At 40.0% G+C, this 22,303-nt stretch overlaps 3 protein-coding genes across 7 annotated transcripts; 1 reads left to right on the top strand and 2 right to left on the bottom strand.

The window, feature by feature from the left end:
• Window positions 1-3,904: 3,904 nt before the first annotated feature.
• mblac2 (metallo-beta-lactamase domain containing 2) lies at window positions 3,905-12,908 on the bottom strand. Its single transcript, XM_036599122.1, has 3 exons — window positions 12,867-12,908; window positions 12,079-12,700; window positions 3,905-9,037 (listed from the first exon to the last, which is right to left on the bottom strand). The coding sequence occupies exons 1-3, from the start codon at window positions 12,906-12,908 to the stop codon at window positions 8,652-8,654; spliced, it is 1,050 nt and encodes a 349-aa protein (XP_036455015.1). The 3' UTR covers window positions 3,905-8,651.
• polr3g (polymerase (RNA) III (DNA directed) polypeptide G) lies at window positions 12,653-18,152 on the top strand. Its single transcript, XM_036598190.1, has 7 exons — window positions 12,653-13,059; window positions 13,393-13,522; window positions 15,280-15,348; window positions 15,430-15,489; window positions 15,562-15,623; window positions 15,714-15,833; window positions 16,811-18,152. Exons 1-7 carry the CDS (start codon window positions 12,949-12,951, stop codon window positions 16,895-16,897), a joined length of 639 nt encoding a protein of 212 aa, XP_036454083.1. The 5' UTR covers window positions 12,653-12,948; the 3' UTR covers window positions 16,898-18,152.
• Window positions 17,278-21,189, bottom strand: lysmd3 (LysM, putative peptidoglycan-binding, domain containing 3). 5 transcript variants are annotated; one of them, XM_036598186.1, is made up of 4 exons: window positions 21,095-21,185; window positions 20,202-20,321; window positions 19,574-19,844; window positions 17,278-19,371 (listed from the first exon to the last, which is right to left on the bottom strand). In XM_036598186.1, exons 3-4 carry the CDS (start codon window positions 19,835-19,837, stop codon window positions 18,715-18,717), a joined length of 921 nt encoding a protein of 306 aa, XP_036454079.1. In that variant the 5' UTR covers window positions 19,838-19,844; window positions 20,202-20,321; window positions 21,095-21,185; the 3' UTR covers window positions 17,278-18,714. The 5 variants fall into 5 exon arrangements, with proteins under 5 accessions (XP_036454079.1, XP_036454078.1, XP_036454081.1 ...); XM_036598185.1 differs by having other exon boundaries at window positions 20,202-20,253; window positions 21,095-21,169; XM_036598188.1 differs by having other exon boundaries at window positions 19,574-19,804; window positions 20,202-20,253; window positions 21,095-21,149.
• Between the last annotated feature and the right edge of the window lie 1,114 nt (window positions 21,190-22,303).

Here is a 22,303-nt window from a genome sequence, read left to right as displayed (position 1 = left end):
TCACAACTGCAGACTTTGTGGGAACGTTTATTAGTTTTCAAAACTAAAATGTACAGTGCCATGCCAGCTTCATAGAAACACAACTGAAAGGTAGAATTGGTAGTGAGTATGTTATGTAAGTAGCATGTCTGATGGTTATTAGCAATAGTAACTTGTCTAAAGCAGTACAAAACTTTTAGCCTGATTTTATCCCAGACTTTCCCCTCCTGACAAAATTTTCAAGACTGGGTAAAATTTCCGGGCTTGTAAGTGACTGATAGTGTGGATGATTTGAAGTGTAAGAGGAGAAATGTTTGATTTTTAGGGCTCAGAATGTTACAGGCAGTATCCCATGAGACAGCAGACTGCAACAATGGCAGATTCTATGACATTCTTTGGAATTTTTGTCATGTACACTGTCAGTAAAGGTTCTGTGGAGGTACATTTTTCAATCATCAAGGGACAAACAATGTAAATGTACTCTCAAATGTACAACAGTGGTTTTAAGGTCTAACTATGTATCTTAAATAGGTTTTTCCCAGCTGAAAAGTACATATTTGTACCTTTTCAGAACCTGATGTTTTAAACCAGAACAATACAATAAAAAGCCTGTAGACAAGACAGGGTGTGTGGAGTCAGTACAGCACAGAAAATATAATTTCAATAGATTATGGTACAATTATTTTCCCTGACTAAAGGTGCTGGGATGTACCCTTGAGGACACCACCCCAGTGACAAGAGGGCTACTGCAGTTTATTTGTGTAGTATATGCACAGCCTAACTTCACCTAACATGACTTTGATAACCATTTGAGCATGCATTCCTAATATTCTCTGGAATGCTATTAGAGAGCTGTAAGTGATCTAGGGGTTTGCATTAAGCCTGCCTCCACTGAGCAAAGTGATTAGTGCTTAAAAAGATCAACGAGATATGCTGGAGCCAGGCCATTAATAGCTTTAAATGTCATAAGCAAGACATTGTAATCAATACAGAACTTAATATGAAAACAGTGTAAACTGAATAAGAGCAATATTGTACCATGATGGGCTACTGGGTGTGTCTTGCCTTCTGGTCTTGTAGTTGGCATGTATTGGCGTATCATATCACAGTCTTGTGTGATGCAGATGAATGCTGTTACAGGAGAAGGCATTAACCTATAAGAAGTTCTGAACATTGAGGCCATCTGGATCTTAACCGTATCGTTGCATTGCACTGCTTGGTGACCCGGTGAGGCCACTCCAGCCGGGTCACATTACCACTCTGCTATGGGCCTCTTGCTCGCAGAACCCCGCCGTGATTGACGCTTCCCTCCTCCGCCCTCAGCTCGGCCCCGTCCCACACTCACCGGCGGCCAGAGAGCGGCCTGTCAATTAGCAGCTAATGCAGGGTGCAGCTGAATGTCAAACCACGGTTTTCCCCTGCGGCCCGAGCGCGCATCAAACGTCCGTCTGTCCGCCTGCGGGACACGGCGGCTTGTTACTGAAAAGGGGGGGGGGAGAAACACCCAGCAGGAGAGAGGGACAGCTGAGGGGAGGCTGGCACATTAGTCACCAGCTCTCTATCGCTTCAGCTAACACAAAGAGACATCACAGTTCAATTGTTTTCAGGGCTAGGTTATATGAAAGTGATGGCGAGCAAGCTCAGTGGCATCACATCCTTTCTGGGCATGACCTCAGAGGGGCCTATTCTATAAAAGTACACATTATTTCATCACTGGTTACTTTATGTATCGTTTTTTCCATCTTTCTACCAAACTTCTTCTGATGTACAAAAGCTAAGAGTTCTTTGGAGTGATGCTATAGGATGACCACTTTGTAAAGGTTCTATACCAGTTCTATACCAGGCCTTTCCTAGAACTCTACATCCAAGCCAGGAACTTTCGAAGAACCTTTCTTCTTAAGAGCATAGGAAACTGTAGAAGTGAATCAGGGAAAGTTCCCCCTACAAATATCAAACAGTATCCACATCAACTTTAACTATGCATGAATATGGGGCCATTACTCCAAATATTTAGCCAACGTTGATTTGAATCAGACTCGAAGCTGTAGGAACACATTCGAACGTCTGTTCAACTTTTCCTTCACCTCCGTCACTTAAGCTGACCAGAATCTCACTTGAGTTCCTTCTTCCCTCGGCAGCCACCCGCTCCGTTTCCCCCAGTAACCCAATCATCATTTCATAAGAGCCCTATCACCTTTTAAAAATAACAGTCATTACCTCTCCCAAGGCTAGTCAGACAAAGAGTCCCCTGGATATAATTAGTCATCTGTCAACAGCCATCAGTCTCTCCTGACTGAGAGCCGTGTCAAACATTACCTCCCGATCTCAAAGCCCATGCGCGCCTGCCAAACGTATGGATTTCAATGACGCTGCCAGAGCCCAAGTTTGCCAAAAAATATTTAAGGACTTTTCTAAGGAAATTAATGTCACACCCAATCAATCATGATTAGCCGGAGGGAATCGTGCTCGAGGTTATTGACATGTAAGAAAATTTCAGCTTTTAAAAATGAGAAGCATGCCAACTTATAAATGTCTGGAATTATAAGATGAGTGGTAGGCAGCCAAGACACACTGTCTTTTGTCTGATGGTATACTATTTTAATGGTCCCTTGCTCCGGAATGTTTTTTGAATTAGTCATACTAAAGTCAATGTCCTCCTCTAGTGGTGGGAATGGGGCAGTACAATGGATCCAAGCACTAGAGAGACTTCAATGCTTTTCCTCATAGTGCATATCTCAGAATGTCATTTTTTTTCCAATCATAAGTACCTGCTGCATAAATGTGCTTTGACTTTGGGGTCAGTTATCTATAGGTTCAAGTCACGGAGAGATATTATTGAACAGCACAGAATCTCCTGGGCCCAAACTAGAATCCACTCTGGAATTCCATCCACAGCAGCTATTAAATCTGATGGAATTACACTACCGTTCAAGAGTTTGGAATTGATGTTTTCAATAATATAAAACCAATTTGCAGATAAACGTGTACAGTGATTCGAATATGTTAATCCTGTGCAACTTCACAGGTTTCAAAAAATTAGCAGGACACTTGTAAATAAAAATGAGGAAATCTTTGATGTCTCTGGAATGATGAATGCAATTGTAGCAGATTTTGAAATGATTGAGAAATCTGTATTACTAAGTTACAACAGAATGAATATCCCAAATCCATCATATGTTTATCATATTGATTGTGGATTACCTGAATCTCGAGAAGCAGAACGCAAGCAACTTCTAAGACTGAACTTCAGAAGTGTGGACAAATCTTCTGGCAGGTTTCTTTGAAAACCTGAAAGTAAGTCTCCTGAAAAGAATAGAAACTGTACTAAGTCACAGGATGGACACACTAAATACTAATTAATTGTAGTTAATTGTAGTTAATTGTAGTTACCAATCAAAGCCTGTTTTGGCTCAGTACTCCATTATATTAATTCTTGTTACTTTTTACTGTATTTATTTTTGTTTGTATTTAAATATATGGTGTTTTTAGAACACATGTACTGCTAAATAATGTGTTTAGTTGTCTAAGACTTTTGTACTTTTGCACAGTACTATGTGTTTTCAGCTTTTTTGCTTGTATCTCCATTTTTGTAAATCTATCTATCTATCTATGTATCTAGCTAGCTAGCTATACATATATATCTATGTGTGTGTGTGTATGTGTGTGCAGCTGGAACATAACGTCTCTGTTTTTGTTGTTTTTCACTAAATTTGAAAATACCTGTTGGCCTTTACACTGTGTCCCCATTTCATAATGAATGAACCAGAAGAAAAATACTTGGAACAAAGTCTGGTTCCATTGACTTAAATTAAAAGGAAAGTGTATATATATATATATATATATATATATATATATATATATAGACTCTATGCATGATAATCAATTTTATTAAACATTTCTCTGAAAGGAATCAAGAGGAAGACAGTTGAGAATTGAAAGCTAGTATATTTTCAAACAAGGTGCCTGCATATTCCAACAGCTGCAGCAACAGCATTGTGAGGTATTATTTTGTTCATACTTAGAGAGGCACTGAATATGGTGTTGGTATGATATGGCTCTGCTCAAAGCGCCTGAATTCATATAGGATTCCTGAGCAGAAACAAGGTCAGAATATACAAGCTTCAGCAGGAAAATCACTTCCTTTTACATTGCACATTCACATTATACACATACACATTTCAATATTCCATTCGCTATACATTTTCAGTTTCAGTGAGATGTGCCTATGATTAATATGTCTCACAAATATACTCTCAGTTAAATATTATACAAAGCAGCATGAAGGAGTTTGGCAAAGTAAATGCATAACCTTCCAGCCCAGTATGGTAAGGCATATCTCCCTCCATGTATCTATAAAGAGTTCAGCAATACATCATGAACATCAAATCAACTCTCCTTATCTTTGCAAAAGTGTGTCAAGTAGTGTTGTTGAAAATACTCATACATATCAATACATATAGATATTGAACATTTGAACAGATACCAAAACTCATTTCCCACAGTATTGATATTATATACACTGTAACTACTATTTTGTTGATTTTCTAAGTGAAAATCTAAGTGACAAATGTCCTCTACAGAGAAGATACCTAAATTTTTCTGCAAACTGTAGTGCACGATTTCTATTTATTTGCTGAATTTAACATATAAAATGTGCCATGACTTTTGCAAAAGCAATATTTGATATTTTGTTTTGTTTTAGGGTTTTTTCCAGTAGAAAGTTTTCACTTAGAAAATCAAAAAAACATGTACTTGGATCTCATTGTCAACAAAATGAAAAAAGTTCTTGTTGATAGGTCAGCAAAGGTTGGTGCTCTGGAGGTTAATTTGGTCACATTTATTTCCTCTATTGTTGGCTGTTGTTTTAGATAATCTCATTTGGTGTGGTCAGTCATTTTTTTTTTAACTCAGCATGACTGGCCATTATTGGAGAACACCCTTCCAGTGCCATTGAAAATGGTATGGAATATAGATACTTCAACTACTTCAAAGAGTTTCATCGAAAACTGTAAATTCCAGTATCCTGACAGCACTAGAGCTACTAATCATCTCTAAATAGATCAGTCTAAACTGCGTTCATATTCATCTTCCATTTGCATTAGAACTCCACAATGTATCTGCATGGTAAATGCTGCTACTTTGGAATGTCAATCAAACTAGGTAGACTGATATGTTTGTGCTTATATGTTCATAAACAAGTGGAAGAAGTCATATTGTGCGGCTTATTTGCCTTTACGCAGATGCCATGCACTGCAGAGGCTAAAAACCTCACAAATACAGTGGGGTCCAAAAGTCTGAAGCCTCACTGAACATCTGGGATTTTTTTATTTAAGCTTTCAGAAGTTCATAAGGTTTTATAATAAAAAAATCATAACAAAAAAAAGGTATGAGAAGTAAAACGAAGAGGAAACATTTAAGATTCTGCCCTCTCTCTGGATCACTGTTCAAATGTAAGCAAATTTGTGACATAAACTATGTTGAGGCCTTTGGACAAAAAAGGCCATGTCGTTTTTTTTTTTTAGTCTCATCTCTTCATCATCTTAAAAAAATGGTTCTTCAACTTTTTTTTGTAAATGGTTCCTCAGATTGATGGAGAATGTGTTGTATATGGTTCTATATAGCACCAATAAGTGTTCTGTTTTGTTACAAGCTTGACATTGGAACAATAGCAGAACCCTTTTTGGTGCTATATAGAAGCATTTTCAAAAAGGTTCTATACAGAACCATCTACAACACATTCTCCATCAATCTGAAGAACGATTTCACCATCTCTTCCTGTGCTATTTCAAAAGAAAAAAATCTAGAAGATTAATTTGCTTACATAGTTGCCAAATACGTGAACACTGCACGATTTGACCATCTGACTAACAACTGGTAAATGTTAAACAGTGTTGTTGATTAGGACAAGGGAGCTGGTTAGCATTCACTTAGCTAGCAAGATAACAGCCCTGCTCACCACAGAACATGTTCAATTCTGGCTAACTAAAACATCAACATAGCTGATTCAAATATGAGCAGGTGAACTCAAGCAACTGGCGTCAATAGCGCAGAAAAACTAAATGAAACCTGTTTCATGGTGTGTGGATTTGTAGCTTGATTGACTAGCTTAACATGAGCTTAGCAAGCAGGCAAGAGACCCAAACTGTGCCACACACCACAATACAAGGATAGCTGCTAAGTTTAGATGACAGAACTGATGTCTGAGAGAACAAAAGTCGAGTGACTGGTGTTGGAGTGACAGAAATCTGAAGCTGAGACTGTTTTGTCGTTTTTGGGACTGTAGCATTTTGGCTAAGCCAAAAAGAGCTTAGCTAGCTCGCTAACTGTGCCATACCACAGCACAGGCTGGGTCGCAGCTAACTGACGCTAAAATGACTTCCATTTAGAGGATATCTGAGAGTGCAAGGTCAAGTGACTGACGTTGGAATGAAAGCCAAAATCAGACCTGTTCTGTGTGGTGTGTAGCTCTTTGCTGTTGCACGTTTATTTCTGAGGTTTTTCCAGGCTGTGATTTTTCCCCTTTTTCTAGCAGCACTTCCTATCAATGAGCTCCCAGACCACCAATCAGTGGATGGAATGCAAATTTGACATGCCAAAATTTTGAAATAATTATTACTGTTAAAGCACCCAATCCTACTATTGATCTCAGACTTTTGGACCCCACATATATTAGCTTATAGAACCTAGAAAAAACCAATAGCAGCTTTATAGTCCAAGTCAATGAGCTAAAAATTAGTAATAAAAATCACACTTAAGAAAACAAGCAAGGCCGCTGTAAATGGAAGTTCTAATACGTCTTTAAATGCTGTGGCTATTCATGCTTTTCACTGCCGACCACAATTGAGATGTTTATTATTTACCATTAGTATCTATGCTACATAAGTGAAGCATGCTATGTTAGCTTTGGCACTCAAAATGAACAACAGCGGTCGCTGTAACTACTATTTTTTTTTGATCTTGTTAAAAACTTCACCCTGTTTCTTATTTCAGATAATGTTTGGTAATTATGAAGATTTTCCCTTCTGTTGGGTTTCAGAAAGAGCAAGAAGTGGAAAGAAAACTCGGAGATTGTCCTTCTCTAGTTGTCTCCAGGTGCTATTTCTTATGACATGTCACGAACGACTCAACCACATATGCTAATGTTGCTAATAATTAATGGAAGCTAGTATTCACCAACCAGCATGAGGTCATTTTCATAATGCTAACTTTTGGCTAGTTGCTTTCACTTACTGTTAGCAACATTTAGCATCAGGCTATTAACTAAACCATTCCTTTCACTTTCTATCAACCCCATTAATCCCCAGCAAGCCTGGAGAGATCTTACTTATGACACAAAATACATTCATTTTGGTATGTATAAAGATATTAATGATTAATGATTAATAAGTACATCTATTTCTTTACACCTTTCACTGCACACTTAAACCCACACTTAAACTTCCAAAGTAATCTACTAAACATCCACAAACATCTGCACAGTATTTGAGCACTTCCAAAACTTGCTTAAGTATCATTCTCTATTTGAAACAATTGCCATAACTTATACTGTGCTATTCATACTGAGCACAGTACTGTAGCCTGAACATGTGCCTTTTATGGGTTTTCTGACTGTAAAACTGCTGCATACTCAAGCATGTGGATTAAAGATGAAAAGCTAAAACAAAAAGTCACTTTTTGTTTCTGGATTTAAGCTACTGATGCGAATGGACTGCATTCAGCCTCTTCCTTTAAGATGCACTGCTAGCCCATTTTCAGTTCCTGTCAGGAATTCCTTAACAAATATCAAGTGAAATACTAGTTGAATTGTACACAAAATGAGGCAATGATTTGGCCAATTCAAACTTTTCTACCTTTTCCTAAAACTCCTCAATTAGTGTGTATTTTGGGCCAGTGTCTTGCCACATAGAGCACCCACAAAGCAAATTACTGGCTACCAAGTGCTTTGGAGGTATAAGCTTCAATACAGTATGTTCAATGCAGTATGTCTTCCTATGATAAATGTTTGATTTCAATTATTCAGATGTTCCATTGAGTTACTGCAGGTATAGTATACACTACTAAATGCTACTGTTCACACTAATTCACATTCATTCGTCCTCGTTCTCAGCTACAGTGTAATGGACTGGACCAAAAAGTGCTATAAGGCCCTAATCCAAATAACAAAACATTTAGAAATATCCAGAAATTAATTCTGTAGCTACCAACATATATCGAATGGCCAATAATATTGGCTGATTCCGACAATTCACAAGTTGACAACCAAAAAATAAATGTTTAACTGTTTAACAAAACCTACTGGAGTCTGTTACATTTTTGACCATATAAGATTATACCAGCTGAAATGTTTAGCTCAGCATCAGTATCAGTCAGACCCTAATATTCAACTTTTCATGCTTAATCCCAGTAAGCTGAGTACACTGCAAGAACAAAAATCACTTTTTGAGTTCATATCATCATCTCACACTTGTGAAGGGCTCAGAATATTCCAATCAGCATTGTTCAGTACTGAGGCGAGTTTTCTGTATTGTTGTTTATACACTCTTAAAAATATAGGTACCATAAAGGGTTCTTTAGGGAACCAAAAGCGGTTCCTCTATGGCATCGCTCCAAAGAAGCCTTTTTGGGACCTTTATCTTTGAGTATAAATTGTTGCATAAAGTCTTAAACAGCCTCTAACAGACACTGCAAGAGTTAGAGAAACGGAGAGCAAGGCTGGCTACAGATTTCACTGCACAGGTTGAGACCTTATGGCAGGTTCCTGCATTGGAGATGTAGCTGGAGGCCAATCGGTGGAGCCTTTTGGCCCCGAAGGTGTTATAGTGACCAGGCATGACCAGCTCCACTTCTTCTTTGTCCACCATCTCGACCAGCCTCTCACAGCTGCGGACATAGTCACCAATGGCACTGTAAGGCAGCCAGTCGATCATGGAGCCGTCATAGACCACGTCGCCGCTGAAGAGCATCTTGTTGTCCTTGTCGTGGAGGCAGATGCTTCCTCTGGAGTGGCCCGGCATGTGGAGCACCGTGAGCTGCCGGTCCCCAAGGTTGATGACATCACCTGAGAATGAAATAACAACAGGAGGGGAGTGTAGCAACTGGATATTGCAACTGCACTGCAGCAATGACACAGCATAAGCCGCATTGACCGATGCACAAATTATACGGGAGAGAGAGAATTCGGTGATTTGTTTTCTTAGGAAGCTGGGACATGGGATTGCTTGTATACTCTACATTTGTGGAGTATAAATTGTCTTAATACACTGAGGCCCAAGTATCAATATTTAATTACTCCATTATGAATATCTATTGTGTTTATTGTTATTCAGTGGCGAATAGTGACTATTAAAGCTGGGCCTTCAGTTAGGCCATAAATGTCAAAACTCTGTCAAAAATAAGCAGATAACAGTGATACAACAATGCTAGTTTCTGCTAGCACCCATATGGGATTCTAGTATTTTGGTAGCAAGGAACTAATGACAATTCCAATGACCTGAAATGGACAAAACATTTCATTGTTTTCTCTGCATACATTGTTGTCTCTCCCATCTGTATTTCCTCTTTTTCAGTCAGGTGATAAAAATATGGAATGCAAACATCATCATGCCAACCAATCAATAACACAATTTTTTGTCAACAACTTCCTGTTTATTGATGTTATAATTATACAGGTGTGTTAATATTTGTTGTAGTCCTACTATATTTTACCATAGCAGTTTTAATGACTTTTTCAGTAAAGAGCTCTGACACAGAGCTGCTGCCACTGTTTTCCATTTCTTCTTCTTTTTTTTTGACACTTTAGTGTTTACTGAGATTTTTCCCAATACACATACAATAAAGGAATGTCACAATCAGAAAAACATCAACAAGGGGAGGAAGGGGAACGAAGGGAAAAAAGGTTGTCTGTGGTTACAGAAATTCATGTCCATTTATCCCTATGTGTTTCTATGGTGTCAAATGTCATCCTTTTTTTTACCACCTGTTCACAAATGCGTTTTCTTATACCCTAAGCTGGTAAGTCATTTTTCAATATAGCTTCTGTCAGGATACTATGGGTAAAGTGCACAGAATTAAAAAGCTAAAAACAAATTGTTTGGCAACCCCATCACAGGCTTTGCATGATGGATATAGTGCTCACAATCCATCCAATATATGAGTAGATATATCACTAAAATTGAAAAAAAAAACAAAACATCAGAGTATGTGAATATCACGGCATAGAAAATATATCGCCCAGTGCCAGGGGCATAGCTAGAGCTTTTACAATGTGGTCGCAAGCCCGGATTTTATTAGGGTAGCACACTGCTTTACTGTATTAAAACGACATAAATTGATGTGTTGGTTTATCTCTGTACATAACTAGATCTGTCCATCATTTCCACATGAATAAGTTATTACAGCAATACAACTACTGTCCCAAAAATGGTAAGTTTACAGGAGAGGGTAAAAACCTTCATTACTTTCAGTGTAAGTTAATGTAAAGAGATTTTATTCTATGCTATTCTGGAACATTTCTACTGGTCCATTCATCATGCTGCTGTGCTCAAATGACATAGAAATGTAAAAAAAATGGAGATACATGTTTTTTTTGGGGCAGTGATGATTTGAATCAAGTAAATTATATGCATTGCTTTTTTTCAGTGCACAAGGTCAACTTTAAGAAAACCATTTTACATAGACAGGCCATAGAAGGTATTCATTTAGGTTGCATTCTGAGGTTATACATGAGTCTAATGATCAGACAGCACTGTATAAGGTAGCCTGCAACACATGCATGTATTCTGCAACTGTAACTGTACTAGAAATTAGATAGCATGATAAATGATTCTAGCTGACTCATTTTTGATAGTTAATGGGTCTTACCACTGAATAGCCTACTTCACAATGTAGCTCCCTGAGCAGCACTGCTGAAGGTACATAGTGCACATTCACTTGGCTACGCCTCTGCCCAGCACAAATGAGGGTTCAGGCTTGCAATGTAATATGAACGCTTGCATGGATGTGCTGCCCATCTTGTGGTATTACTGTGTTGCCTACCCTCTCAAGACAATTCAGGCAGATAAGTAAATCAGGTTAGGCAGTAGGCTTGGTTCTCTAACCACAGACATACTCCACTTAAGACCAGCATAATCTGATTGAGTTCGATTCTTCTCCAGATCATACAAGGGGGGTCAGAATGAAGTCATGCCGCATTCCATGTTGTCCACAGCAACACAGCTATCTCAGTTTGCCAGTGCCGGTCTAGGAACAGGCCTGCACTGCACATTTTCTGTTCTCCCAGCTCTAACACTCGTATTTACAATCATTAAAGGGGAACTCCTATAACTTTTCAAAAATTCTACATAATTAAACAGTTAAAATCTACACAAAGCCATTCAGAGTGGTCTGATGTGAAATGCTCTGTTCTAGAGAAACGTACAGAATCAGAATTGTTTACAGTGGCGGTGATAGGAACCACATGTCTGAAGAGTTTAAGAAAGTTATTATATGAAATGGTTAGATATACAGTGCCTGATATCTGAAACATTCTTTTATGATAATTTGGTTATGAAGTTTTGGCTTCAAATGTATTTTAATCCATTCATGGTCCAGAAATACATGCATGTTGTAGTAAGGCTATATAGTCCCTGGAGGGGGAAGAAGGAGGGGAAAAAAAAAAACAACCTTTTTTCAGATTTATGACTATTTTACTATTGTTAACATTACAATATAAAATAAAACGGCTATATTTGTGCTGTAGACATTGTGACCCCTGGTTCCTATCACCACCACTGTAAAAAAAAATCAGAGTCTGTAAGTTTATCTACAATGAACCACCTTATGTCAAACCACTCTGAATGACTGTTTACATCTCAAGGACTGAATTATTCAGTATTTTGAAAAAAATGGTGGAATTCCCCTTTAAGAGTTTATTAATAAGCTGATGAGTAAAGTCAGGCGTTTTGAGAGCAGGAAAAACATTAAAATGTCCACTACAGGGTCAGAATCAGACGGCTAAATCTGATCCCAGGGCTGTTAGGCACTAGACGAGCACAGGATACATAAAATACAGATGAAGAACAGCAGACCTGCTTGCCTCACTGTCTGTCTGCCGCTACTCACCCTCCTGTAATATGTGGGTGGGCTGAACAGCCTTCACTCTGTACTGCCTGGCCGTCCAACCAGGTGACGGGTTCTCCACGATCTCCCGATCGGACAGCCATGTCACCGTCTCAAAGTTGTCTCCATTGGCCAGGGCATCGACCTCGGCCTTGTGCACGCCCACTTGTTGAAACTGGTGCAGGCCGCCCGAGTGATCGAAGTGGACGTGCGTGCCGATGGCCAGCAAGGGGTTCTTCCGCTTCGTGTCGTCGCCCAGCAGGCCTTTGGAGCTGATGTAGTCCGGCAGGCTCCGCAAACCCAGGCCGGCGTCTATCACCACGTCCTGGTGAGATCCGCGAATGAGCCAGATGTTGGCCCTGTTCCCCGATTCGTAAAAGCGCTCTTGGATCCAAAACACGCCGTTGTCGAGCGTTTTGTGCGCGTACCACTCCATCACAGACACCCCGGTGCACACACGTACACGTCGGTACGAAAAAAACGACTTAGCAACTGAGAAACCCGGATTTTCGAGCACAAATCCCGCAACCGAGCTCTGCAGACATTTGCAAACAGGGCAACGGCTAACGCCCCTTTCCGCAGGCAGCGCAGATTGGAAGACGTGTTTGGGTGACGTCAGCGTGAACTGCAATGCAATTGGTTAAAAATAAAATAAGCACCGCCCATATGGCTGCTTTTCTATAAAAGCCACCAAACGCGCTCAGTCGTGTCGCGTGTTTAGGTTCTGTGGCGTTTGGAAGTGGTTTGGTAAAAACATATTTTTGTGGCAGGTTTCATGATGTTGTGTTCACCTGTCGTTGATAAAAAAGGATAATCTGAATTTCGTAAACCATTTTCTGAAAAATATCTTCTGGAAAGTCCGGCTAAACCAGTATGGCAGGGAAAGGCAGGGGTATAGCAGCTTTTACCTTCAACATAGAGGCGCTGGGACTCAGCAGAGGATCCATGCCTGAGACTCAGCGAGGCCCACAGCCAATGTTTCCTGTGAGTCCTTTAGAAAGTCGTGTCCTTAACAGCTCATGTTGTTTATCATGATAAATTTGGCCTCTGAAGAGTCAAGCTGGATGCTAACATTATGATGTGCTGAATGGTGTCCAGCACAGTTTGGTCATTTCTCTGCCCAAATGCACCTATTAACTATGGAAGCCTGTTTCTGCCACTGAAAAAAAATAAATGGGCATTCAGTGAGTCTTAATAATGAGAAGTTTTCCATAATTATGGCTTAGATCAGTTCAGTTATGTTCAGTATCTCTGCTCAGGATCTTTATGTGGCCACATGCATGACACATCATGCAGCACGTAATATCTCTTCTACAGCAAATCGAATTCAAACCAGTGCCTCTAAAGGCTGGCGAGGATGAAGACTACATGCTGGCTTTAAAACAAGAGATCAGAGGGAAAATGAAAGGCCTGCCTTTCAATATAAAGCCCCCCTCAGGCAAGAACGGTGAGCGGTGTGCTCTTGTAGATTTAATCACAGTAAGCTGTAGTGTGTGATGGCTTTCAGCTGCAAGATTAGTTAACAATAACAGCAGGCCATGAGGTGTAAAATCACTTCTGGGAGTGGTTGGATTCTTGCAGTGCTCTAAAAGGGGAATTCTACGATTTGTCACATATATAGCAGAATTAAATGGTTAAGATGCAAACAAAGTCATTGAGAGTGATTTGATGCGAGGTTCTGTTGTAGAGAAAATCACTGTGGGGATCAGGTTGATTTACCTGCTCAAACACACCTGATGGGACTGTTAATTGCCAGATTTAGTGGGTGTGTTTGAGTAGGGAAACCTCCAAACCGTGCTGGACACCAGCCCTGCAGGACTGGAGTTGTGCCCCCCTCTGGTTATCGCCACCACTGTGAAAAATTATGACTTAGTGTAGATTGGTGTGTTTCACATCAACCCACTCTGAGTGACTTTATTTACATCTTAACCATTTGATTATACAGAAATTTTGGAAAAAAATGGAGGTCCTCTTTAAAGCTACACCATTTGGACAAAAGTATTGGGACACCCCTCCTAGTTATTGAGTTTAGATGTTTCAGCCACACTTCTTGCTAACAGGTAGATAAAATTAAGCACATAGCCTTACAGTCTTGATAGACAAACACTGGCAGTAGAATAGATTGTACTGATGAGCTCAGTGACTTTACACATGGAACTGTCATAGGATGCCACCTCTGCTACAAGTCAGTTTGTGAAATTTCTGTCCCGGTCAACTGTAAGTGCTATAAGTGTGAAATGGAAGCATCTAGAAGCAACAGCAGCTAAGCCACGGAGGGCTAGACTGTGCAAATTGCCTCTGTAAACAACATTAGCAAAAGAACTGTACATTAAGAGCTTCATGATGTGGGTTTCCATGGTCAAGCAGCTACATGCAAGCCTGATGGACGAGTCTGGGTTTGGCGAATGCCATGAGAACGTTACTTGCCTGACTGCGTTGTGCCAGCTGTAAAGTTTGGTGGAGGAAGAATAATGCTATGGGGTTGTTTTTCAGGGGTTGGCCAAGACCCCTTAGATCCAGTGGAAGGGATATCTTAATGCTTCAGCATACCAAAATGTTTTGGACAACTGTATGCTTCCAACTTTGTGGGAACAGTTTGGGGAAGGCCCTTTTCTGTTCCAGTATGACTGTGCCCCAGTGCACAAAGCCAGGTCCATAAAGACATGGCTGGGTGAGTTTGGTGTGGAAGAACTTGACTGGCCCACACAGAGCCCTGACCTCAACCCCATAGAACACCTTTGGGATGAACTAGAACAGAGATTGAGAGCCAGGCCCTCTCGTCCAACATCGGAGTCTGATCTCATAAATGCTCTTCTGGATGAATGGGTGAAAATTCCCACAGACACACTCCAAAATCTTGTAGAAAGCTTCCCAGAAGAGTGGAAGCTGTAATAGCTGCAAAGGGGGGGACCAGGTCCATATTAATGTCTATGGATTTAGAGTGGGATGTCATGAAAGCTCCTGTAGGTGTAATGTGTAGGTGTCCCAATACTTTTGTCCATATAGTGTACCTCACCAAAATGTTAGATATGTTGCCTTATGTTTGTGACATTGTTTTATGCTAGTTTTGAGACAATTTTGGCATAAAATATTTTTTTTTAATCCAGAGAATTCCTCTTTAAGTGAAGATGATTCCAAGTTTTTTTTCTTTGTACTTTATAAAGTCAGTCAAAGGTGTTGGTCATTGTGTTTACTTGCTCACAGATGTTGAACGGTATAAAGAAAAATACATAAGGGAATGCCGTAAAATTGAGGATGAAGAATGGACACCAGGTAAGATTGCCGCCTTAAGCAAACCAGATTTATCAAAGACAGATTTTATAAAAACCTATTAAGTCTAAATGTTTTTTACAGACTGGAACCGTCTTCCAAAGGAACTAATGCCCCAGAAGAAAAAAATAAGAAAGAAAATTGGTAAATATACTACTTAATATTTTCAGTGCAAATTTCTGCATTTTGTCATTGCCAAATAACATAAATTCCCAGACTGTAAGAAATCCACAAAAGTCTCAAGCAAAGATAAGGAGGCTTTGCTCTCTAAACTGGATGTAAGTTTTCTTTTTTCCCCTCTAAGCCATATTTAGACATTTTATACCAAAGCTAGAATTAATTTCAGTTGGATTTGGTCTGTTTTAAAGGAGCTTGAGAAGAGGGGTGATGACAAATCAGATGAGGAGAAAGAGGAAAAAAAGAAAGGTGAAGAGGATGAGGAAGAGGAAGTTGAAGGAGAGGAGTATGAAGAAGAAGAGCTTGAAGAGGTAAAAGCTCAACTGTATCTGTCTGAAGCTGGCTTATGGTGAAGGCAACAGTTCACATTATGTTGCCTAGAATGTTTCAAATAGTAGGGACAAGAATTGTGTAGGTGTGACTAGCGGGACACATTTGTTTTATGCACTATAACTGCTATGCTAGAGATTTTAAGAGGCAATCTGCTGTAAAACTAGCATCTGATGTTATGTCATGTTATTTAATGTTCTGTAGTGCAGCATTGCACCTCACTACCTCAGTGGTTTGACACAATTCGCAATTTTGTATCCTTTGGTTTTTAATCTCTGTTCGCTCACTAAAAAAAACCCACTGAAGTAGAGGCGAATAAATAGAGATGTAATATCCGGCCTCCTCAAAGTAACACTAGCTATTTGGCTTCCTTTTGCATTGGCCAGCTAGTGGGTGGGTTTGACACAGTGGTTTGACACAATGGTTTGACACAAGTCAAGATTTTGTAACCTTTGGTTTTATCAGTGTTCTCTCACTGCAATTCCCAGCATGCATTCTGTAAATAGGTTAGACGACCATTATGAATCCGCCTATGGCGAAAGACTCTGAAGTTGAGGCTAATAAGTATAGACGTAATATTTGGCCTCCTCAAAGTTACACTAGCTATCTGGCTTCCTTCTGCATTAGCCAGCTGGTGGGGGAATCAAATAGCCTGCCTCCAGAAATCCACCCCAATGCAAATGCAGTTTTTCAAAAGTTCCTCCCACCTTCAAGATGTCTCATCAGAAGGGGGTTTGCTAGTCTTTAAACTAGGGGGGAAAACGCACTGGAGGTAAGCAGACATACATACGACAAATATAGTGATGGTTAACCTTTTCTTTTTGGCTAGTGATGCAGTGATGAAAGCCTTTGCAAAATCTAATCTGCAAGTGACTGCGTGTTGGAACATATTGGTCCCTTTCAGATTAATGTGTTCTGACATGTTGGTGAATTTGGATTTCTTTGCCTTCCTTTCCAGGAAAATGACTACATAGCAAACTACTTTGAAGATGGTGATGATTACGGAGCCGGCAGTGATGACAATATGGATGAAGCCACATACTGATTTGTAATGATTGCTCTGAAACTCAATGTTCTTTTTGTTCCTCACATCAAAAGGGGAAGTGATTATTTATGTTCTTTGCTACCTGCAAGTAAAATATTAACAAACAAACAAGATTTGGAGATTCGGGTACTAAAATATAGTTCATTTATTTTCAAACTGCAACTACGGTCTAAAGGCCGAAGGCACGTACTGCTCAAATTTGTCATTTAACAAAACTCTCATGGTCAAGAGAAAATATTACAACTTGAATTTCCACTTCAGTATTTAAGAACCGTTCACATCACTGTGTCCTGGTAAGAGTTAAATAAGGAGTTCACAACTGTAGGCAGACAGCTTTCCAAGCAATGTTAAAAAGAAAACATTAGCAACATTAACACTGATTGTAACCATTTCCATCCTCTAAAATAAATTAGTGTGCACGTGTGTATATCCCTGACACCAAGACAGAGACATCAGCCGTCTCCAAGTTACATTTTGATTAAATCAGTTGTTTACTGTTAAAGCAAACACGTAAGTTATGTAGCTATGTCAGCCCATGTGAAGGGGAAACTGTGCAAAATGCAAGACAACTGCCTGTGGGAACTGAGCCAGATGAATCTAGTTCAAACCTTATGCCAGAGCAGTGCCAAGTTCAATACATGGCACTATTTGCTTAATTAAGTCCATCTATGGCATTATAAGTTGAAACTAGTGTCCACAGCCTATAATCATTCCTCATATTAAAGGATGAGTTCAACTGTTTTGAACCAAACACTAAACTGTCATTACTCTGACATGGATTGGGTAATGCCTCAAATTGAAAACTGTAGCCTTAAGCCAATAATTATTCCCATCTCAGCTGTCTGTAGAGACTTTAAATTACTGACTTAAACTAATCTATTAATTACACTGACGCACTGACAATAGCCGAGATTCAATTCACCTTCCCGACTCTTCTGTCTTCTAAATGGGAATTCCGCCCTTTTTTAAATTTCTGCATAAAGAAATCATTCAGTGTGGTTTGATGTGAAAAGCTCCATTCAAACTTAGTCAGACTTGTCCACAGTGGTGGTGATGGGAACAAGACATCTGAAGAACTGAATGCCCTTAAAAGCCACCACCTAGCAAGTTATTATATGAAACTGTTATGAATGTTACCTGAGGCTGAAAACATTATTTTACAATAGAACTGGCCTAAAATGTATTTTTCAAAATACATTCATGGTAGAGAGGTACGTATAGGTTCTGTGGTCATTTTGGATAGCAAAGGAAATTACATTTGTGTTGCAGACATCAACCACCACTGTGAATAAATCTGAATGTGTACGTTTCTCTATAATGCATCATTTAACATCAGTCTCAGAATGTCTTGTTTACAACTTAGTGAATTGCATTATGAATACATCCTGAAAAAACTGGTGGAATTCCCTGGTATGGATTACATCCATACTATCAATTAGGTATTGCATCAAATCCTAATATCAAACTCTGATGTTACGCAGGTATCCACCAATACTGATATGGATCCTGTATTTTTGTGCATACTCATTTCCTCCAGAAATTTAAGTCAGCCAATAGAAAGTCTTTGGAAATATGTTTCAAAACTGCAATGGTGCAATTTTCGATATTTAATATCTTAATGCAAAGCACATTACGAAACTGATAACCAAATCTGTGCTTCATCTATAGACATTTGGTTCAAAAGTACTGAACTCGTCCTTTTGAAATACAACACTCATTACTTAAAAAACAAAGTGGTTTGATTACAAGTTCAAAAAAATATTCAATGCCTCAAATAAATGTGCTGGTCCATGTCAACCTGATCCAAGGTCCCCTCTCTACGTTTTCTGTTCATGCTTCAGATGTGGTCCCTCATGTTCAACGACTGGATGCATATGCGAATCTCCATGAGGAACAGCCTGAACCGGTCGCATAAGATGGAGAACAGAATGTGTAGGCTCAGGCCTGATGGACTCTGCGGTAGCATGGTGGCTAACGTCCGATTTCATCAGCACCTCGTAGTATAACAGATAGAACACAGGTGTGACAATACCTACAACAAGCATGATGACCACTGCAGTCCACCACCTCATGCCCCAGTCAGCCCCATAGTAGGGGTCTTTCCTCGGGACCGGTCTCCGCTCTGAGTCTCCCGGCAACGGCTGCTGTGGGCTGAGGGAGGAAACCACTTCACTGAGGCTGCTCCTGGAGGGGCTGGAGGATTTGACAAGAAGTTCAATGTCCTTGTCCTTCTCCTGCAGAAAGCACTCTACGCTATCGGTGGAGGAAGTTGAGGAGGGGGAGGAGTCTGTCAAAGCTGCAGCTGGTGGGATCTCTGAGACTCTGCGAATGCCACTGGGCGAGCTGCTTTTATGGGGGGCTGTGTTGTGAGTTTCGGTGAAAGAGCTGAACCTCCTCACAGGGATCCTTATGGACCTCAAGGCAAAGAAGTCCTGCTCTGTCAGGAGATTGTTGGCCCGCTTTATGTCAGCAACCTAAGATACCCCACCCACAGCATGTCAGTTACATACCATATTATGTAGTTCATCTACACTGACAACAAGTTTTATTATTATACAGTGCATCACTGAAGGTTATCTGAATGATCCAGTTATCTATACATAAGCACTATGTAGTCTGTGAATGCAAGCTACAAAGAAAAAAAAACAGCAAACAGACAATGCATTGTTGACTTACAGAACAGAAATACTGAAGAGAAATGCTAATCAGGGTGTCCCCTTCCTTAATGTCCCTCATTACATAGACAATATCATCCGGTCGTTCTCTGGAGATGCTCCGGCGAAGCCTCTCCCGGCCTCTGGAACGAAGTTCATAGCTTTCGCTGTCCTCCTCGGAGCACTCGGTCTCTGAATTGTTCCCAAACATATATGCGTGACCTCCCGTTGCAGGCTGCACCATCGTAGCAGACTGGAAGCCATTATATTGGTTCCTTCCAGTCATTTTCTTCCTATTTGCAATAACAAACAACATATCGATACAATAAAATACACCTTATCAAGAGATAAGCTTTACAATATGTTTAATGAACTGACACTTAGAGCAGCACAACAGAACTATGAACAGCTTAAAAAGGTGAAACCAACATCCACTTTAACTTTTATGCCACTGACAGAGTCTAAGACAAGGGTGGGGAACTGAGCGTCCAGCACAATTTGGTGATTTTCTAGCAGATACTGTGCAGTGTGAGCTCCTGTAACCAAAACCAAATTCCTTGTATGTGTAAGCATACCTGGCCAATAAAGCTTGACTCGGATTCAGTAATCAACCTCTGAGTGGAATCAGGTGTGTTTGAGAAGAAACTCACCAAACTGTGCAGGAATCCGGCCCTCCAAGACCGGAGTTCCCGAACCCTCGGTCTAAGAAGAGCAGTAGGTTGGTTATAGCCTTTAGTCCATCGCCAGTGTAACGTACCTGAACGAAGCCACTGTATAATCGAAAGAGAAAATATCCACCCTGTTTTTTGACGACGCTAGCAGTAGATGCAGCATCAGTTTAAGTCGACGGGTAACATGACCAAATCGTCAAATACATCTAGGCTGACAACTGACTTAGCTAGCTAGTGGAATATGGTGAGCAAAATACAGTTAGCCTGCTAGTTAACATCGTTAACCTAGCTGATTACTCAGTTTTACGGACCAAGCTGGCTCATAAACATATCTTTAAACGATTTAAAGTTAGCTACATGACAGTTAGTTAGCTAGATCAGCTTAACGTTAGACATAACCTTTAGTCCAGAAACGACACGCAATAGCAAATAAACGAAAGTAAGTTACGCTACAGCTAATGGTGGCTAACTTTGCTAACGCTAGCTAGCTAAGGTCAACAAACTTAACGCTAATTACGTTAGCTTACCAGCTGGCTAGTAGCTACCCAAAACAAAACAACGCGTCAAAACGAGCTAACCACGCAAACACAAACAAATTAACTAGCCAGATACAGACCGTAATATCTGTATACCTACTGACAGCAACACAGGCTAGTTAACGCTAAGGATTTTGTTGACAATATCGCTGTCTGCCTAGCTAGCGTTAGCAAAGTTAACGTTATAGTCAAAGTCTGTGGCACAGCGTATCGTTACCTAACGTGCAGGCGTTTCAACTGGGTAATGGTTCAGTGAACAAGTTATTCCACATTATCACGAACTCCGAAGTAAACATCGTTCTGTTGCCAACGTCGAAAAGCAAACTGTTAACCCACCTGATGAGGCGAGTTGAATCCGCCTCTTCTCGCTAAGCCATTCTTCTCTCTTTCACTCTCACTGCCTTGAGATCAGCTACGCCACGTCAACACAGTCTCAACGTAATGACGTTGGGGCAATCGGGGGGCGTTAGAGGGTAGAGTAGCCTGAGCCCATACTCAAATGAAGAATATTGTTACTCCGGCTAAATAATGACTCAAGTAGAAGGGAAAAAAAAATAATAATAATAAATTAAATGAAACCGTACTGAAGTAACAGATTAAATTGTTTAGTTTTAATAAGGATAAAATAGTGTTAAAGCTGAAAAATAAGCATATGGGTATAGAGTCTTTGTCTCACAACACACGGCATGTAGTTCTCTGCTGTGACTGTATTTAAATACATTTTAGGCTAAAGTCTTATCTCAAAACGGTCATAAACCAGTGTCTCAGGCAGGAGGGAACACAGCATTAACCATTTTAAGTAATAGCTTTCTTTAGAATGACATCTTTTACATCAAACCACTCTGACTTGGTTTGTGTCTTAGTAATTTAGTAATGCAGAACCTGTGAAAATTTGGTGAAATTCAGCTGCAGTGGAAGATCTTAGGACATCCTGAATCTATCAGCACAGGAACGGAAGAAACTGCATGTACTTGTAGGGTGTTTGGTGCTCTTTATGAGACAGTAATGGTCTAGATTAAAAATGAAAGGGGAATTCCACTGATTTTTCAAAATTCCTGTATAATTCAGAGGTTGAGATGTAAACAAATTCATTCAGAGTAGTTTGGTCTGAAATGCTCCATTCTAGAAAAACCTACTGACTCTGATTTCTTACCAGTGGCGGTGATAGGAACCAGGGTTACGGCGCAAATATAGCCTACTATCCAAAATCAGTAGTGAACCTAGATGTGTTTTCTTTTTATATGTCATGCTTAAAATAGTGGTAAATAGTGGTAAATCCAAAAAATAAGTTTTTGTCTTACAGAATAACCATTAAACTATTTAGCCCAGGGGTGGCGAACTGCGGTCATGAAGGGCCATGTTGGTGATTTTCCTGCCTTTGACACTCTTACTAAACTTGGCAATTGGCTGTTGAGCTGAATTAAGTGTCTTTGAGTTCCCCACCCCCTGATTTAGCCTCAGGCATCAACATGTTCATCAACATTTCCTGTAATAACTTTCTGTGAACAAGCTTTTCGATAGCTGGTCCCTGTCACCACCGCTGTG

This window comes from Colossoma macropomum, unplaced genomic scaffold (assembly GCF_904425465.1).
Source record: "Colossoma macropomum unplaced genomic scaffold, Colossoma_macropomum, whole genome shotgun sequence".
Lineage (NCBI taxonomy): Eukaryota > Metazoa > Chordata > Actinopteri > Characiformes > Serrasalmidae > Colossoma > Colossoma macropomum.
The sequence above is the reverse complement of the archived record's forward strand: the minus strand, read 5'-3'. Positions and strand labels throughout refer to the sequence as shown.

What these genes read in the sequence shown, in the direction of transcription:
- mblac2 (XM_036599122.1), bottom strand. Translation starts at nt 12,908, where the DNA reads ATGGTTTACGAAATTCAGATTATCCTTTTTTATCAACGACAG. An exon ending in TCCTTTTTTATCAACGACAG is followed by an intron (nt 12,701 to 12,866) that starts GTGAACACAACA and finishes ATTGCATTGCAG; the next exon opens with TTCACGCTGACGTCACCCAA. An exon ending in CACCCACATATTACAGGAGG is followed by an intron (nt 9,038 to 12,078) that starts GTGAGTAGCGGC and finishes TTTCATTCTCAG; the next exon opens with GTGATGTCATCAACCTTGGG.
- polr3g (XM_036598190.1), top strand. Translation starts at nt 12,949, where the DNA reads ATGGCAGGGAAAGGCAGGGGTATAGCAGCTTTTACCTTCAACATAGAG. An exon ending in GCCCACAGCCAATGTTTCCT is followed by an intron (nt 13,060 to 13,392) that starts GTGAGTCCTTTA and finishes TCTCTTCTACAG; the next exon opens with CAAATCGAATTCAAACCAGT. An exon ending in CTTTGCTCTCTAAACTGGAT is followed by an intron (nt 15,624 to 15,713) that starts GTAAGTTTTCTT and finishes TCTGTTTTAAAG; the next exon opens with GAGCTTGAGAAGAGGGGTGA.
- lysmd3 (XM_036598184.1), bottom strand. Translation starts at nt 19,837, where the DNA reads ATGACTGGAAGGAACCAATATAATGGCTTCCAGTCTGCTACGATGGTG. An exon ending in CTCTTCAGTATTTCTGTTCT is followed by an intron (nt 19,372 to 19,573) that starts GTAAGTCAACAA and finishes GGGGTATCTTAG; the next exon opens with GTTGCTGACATAAAGCGGGC.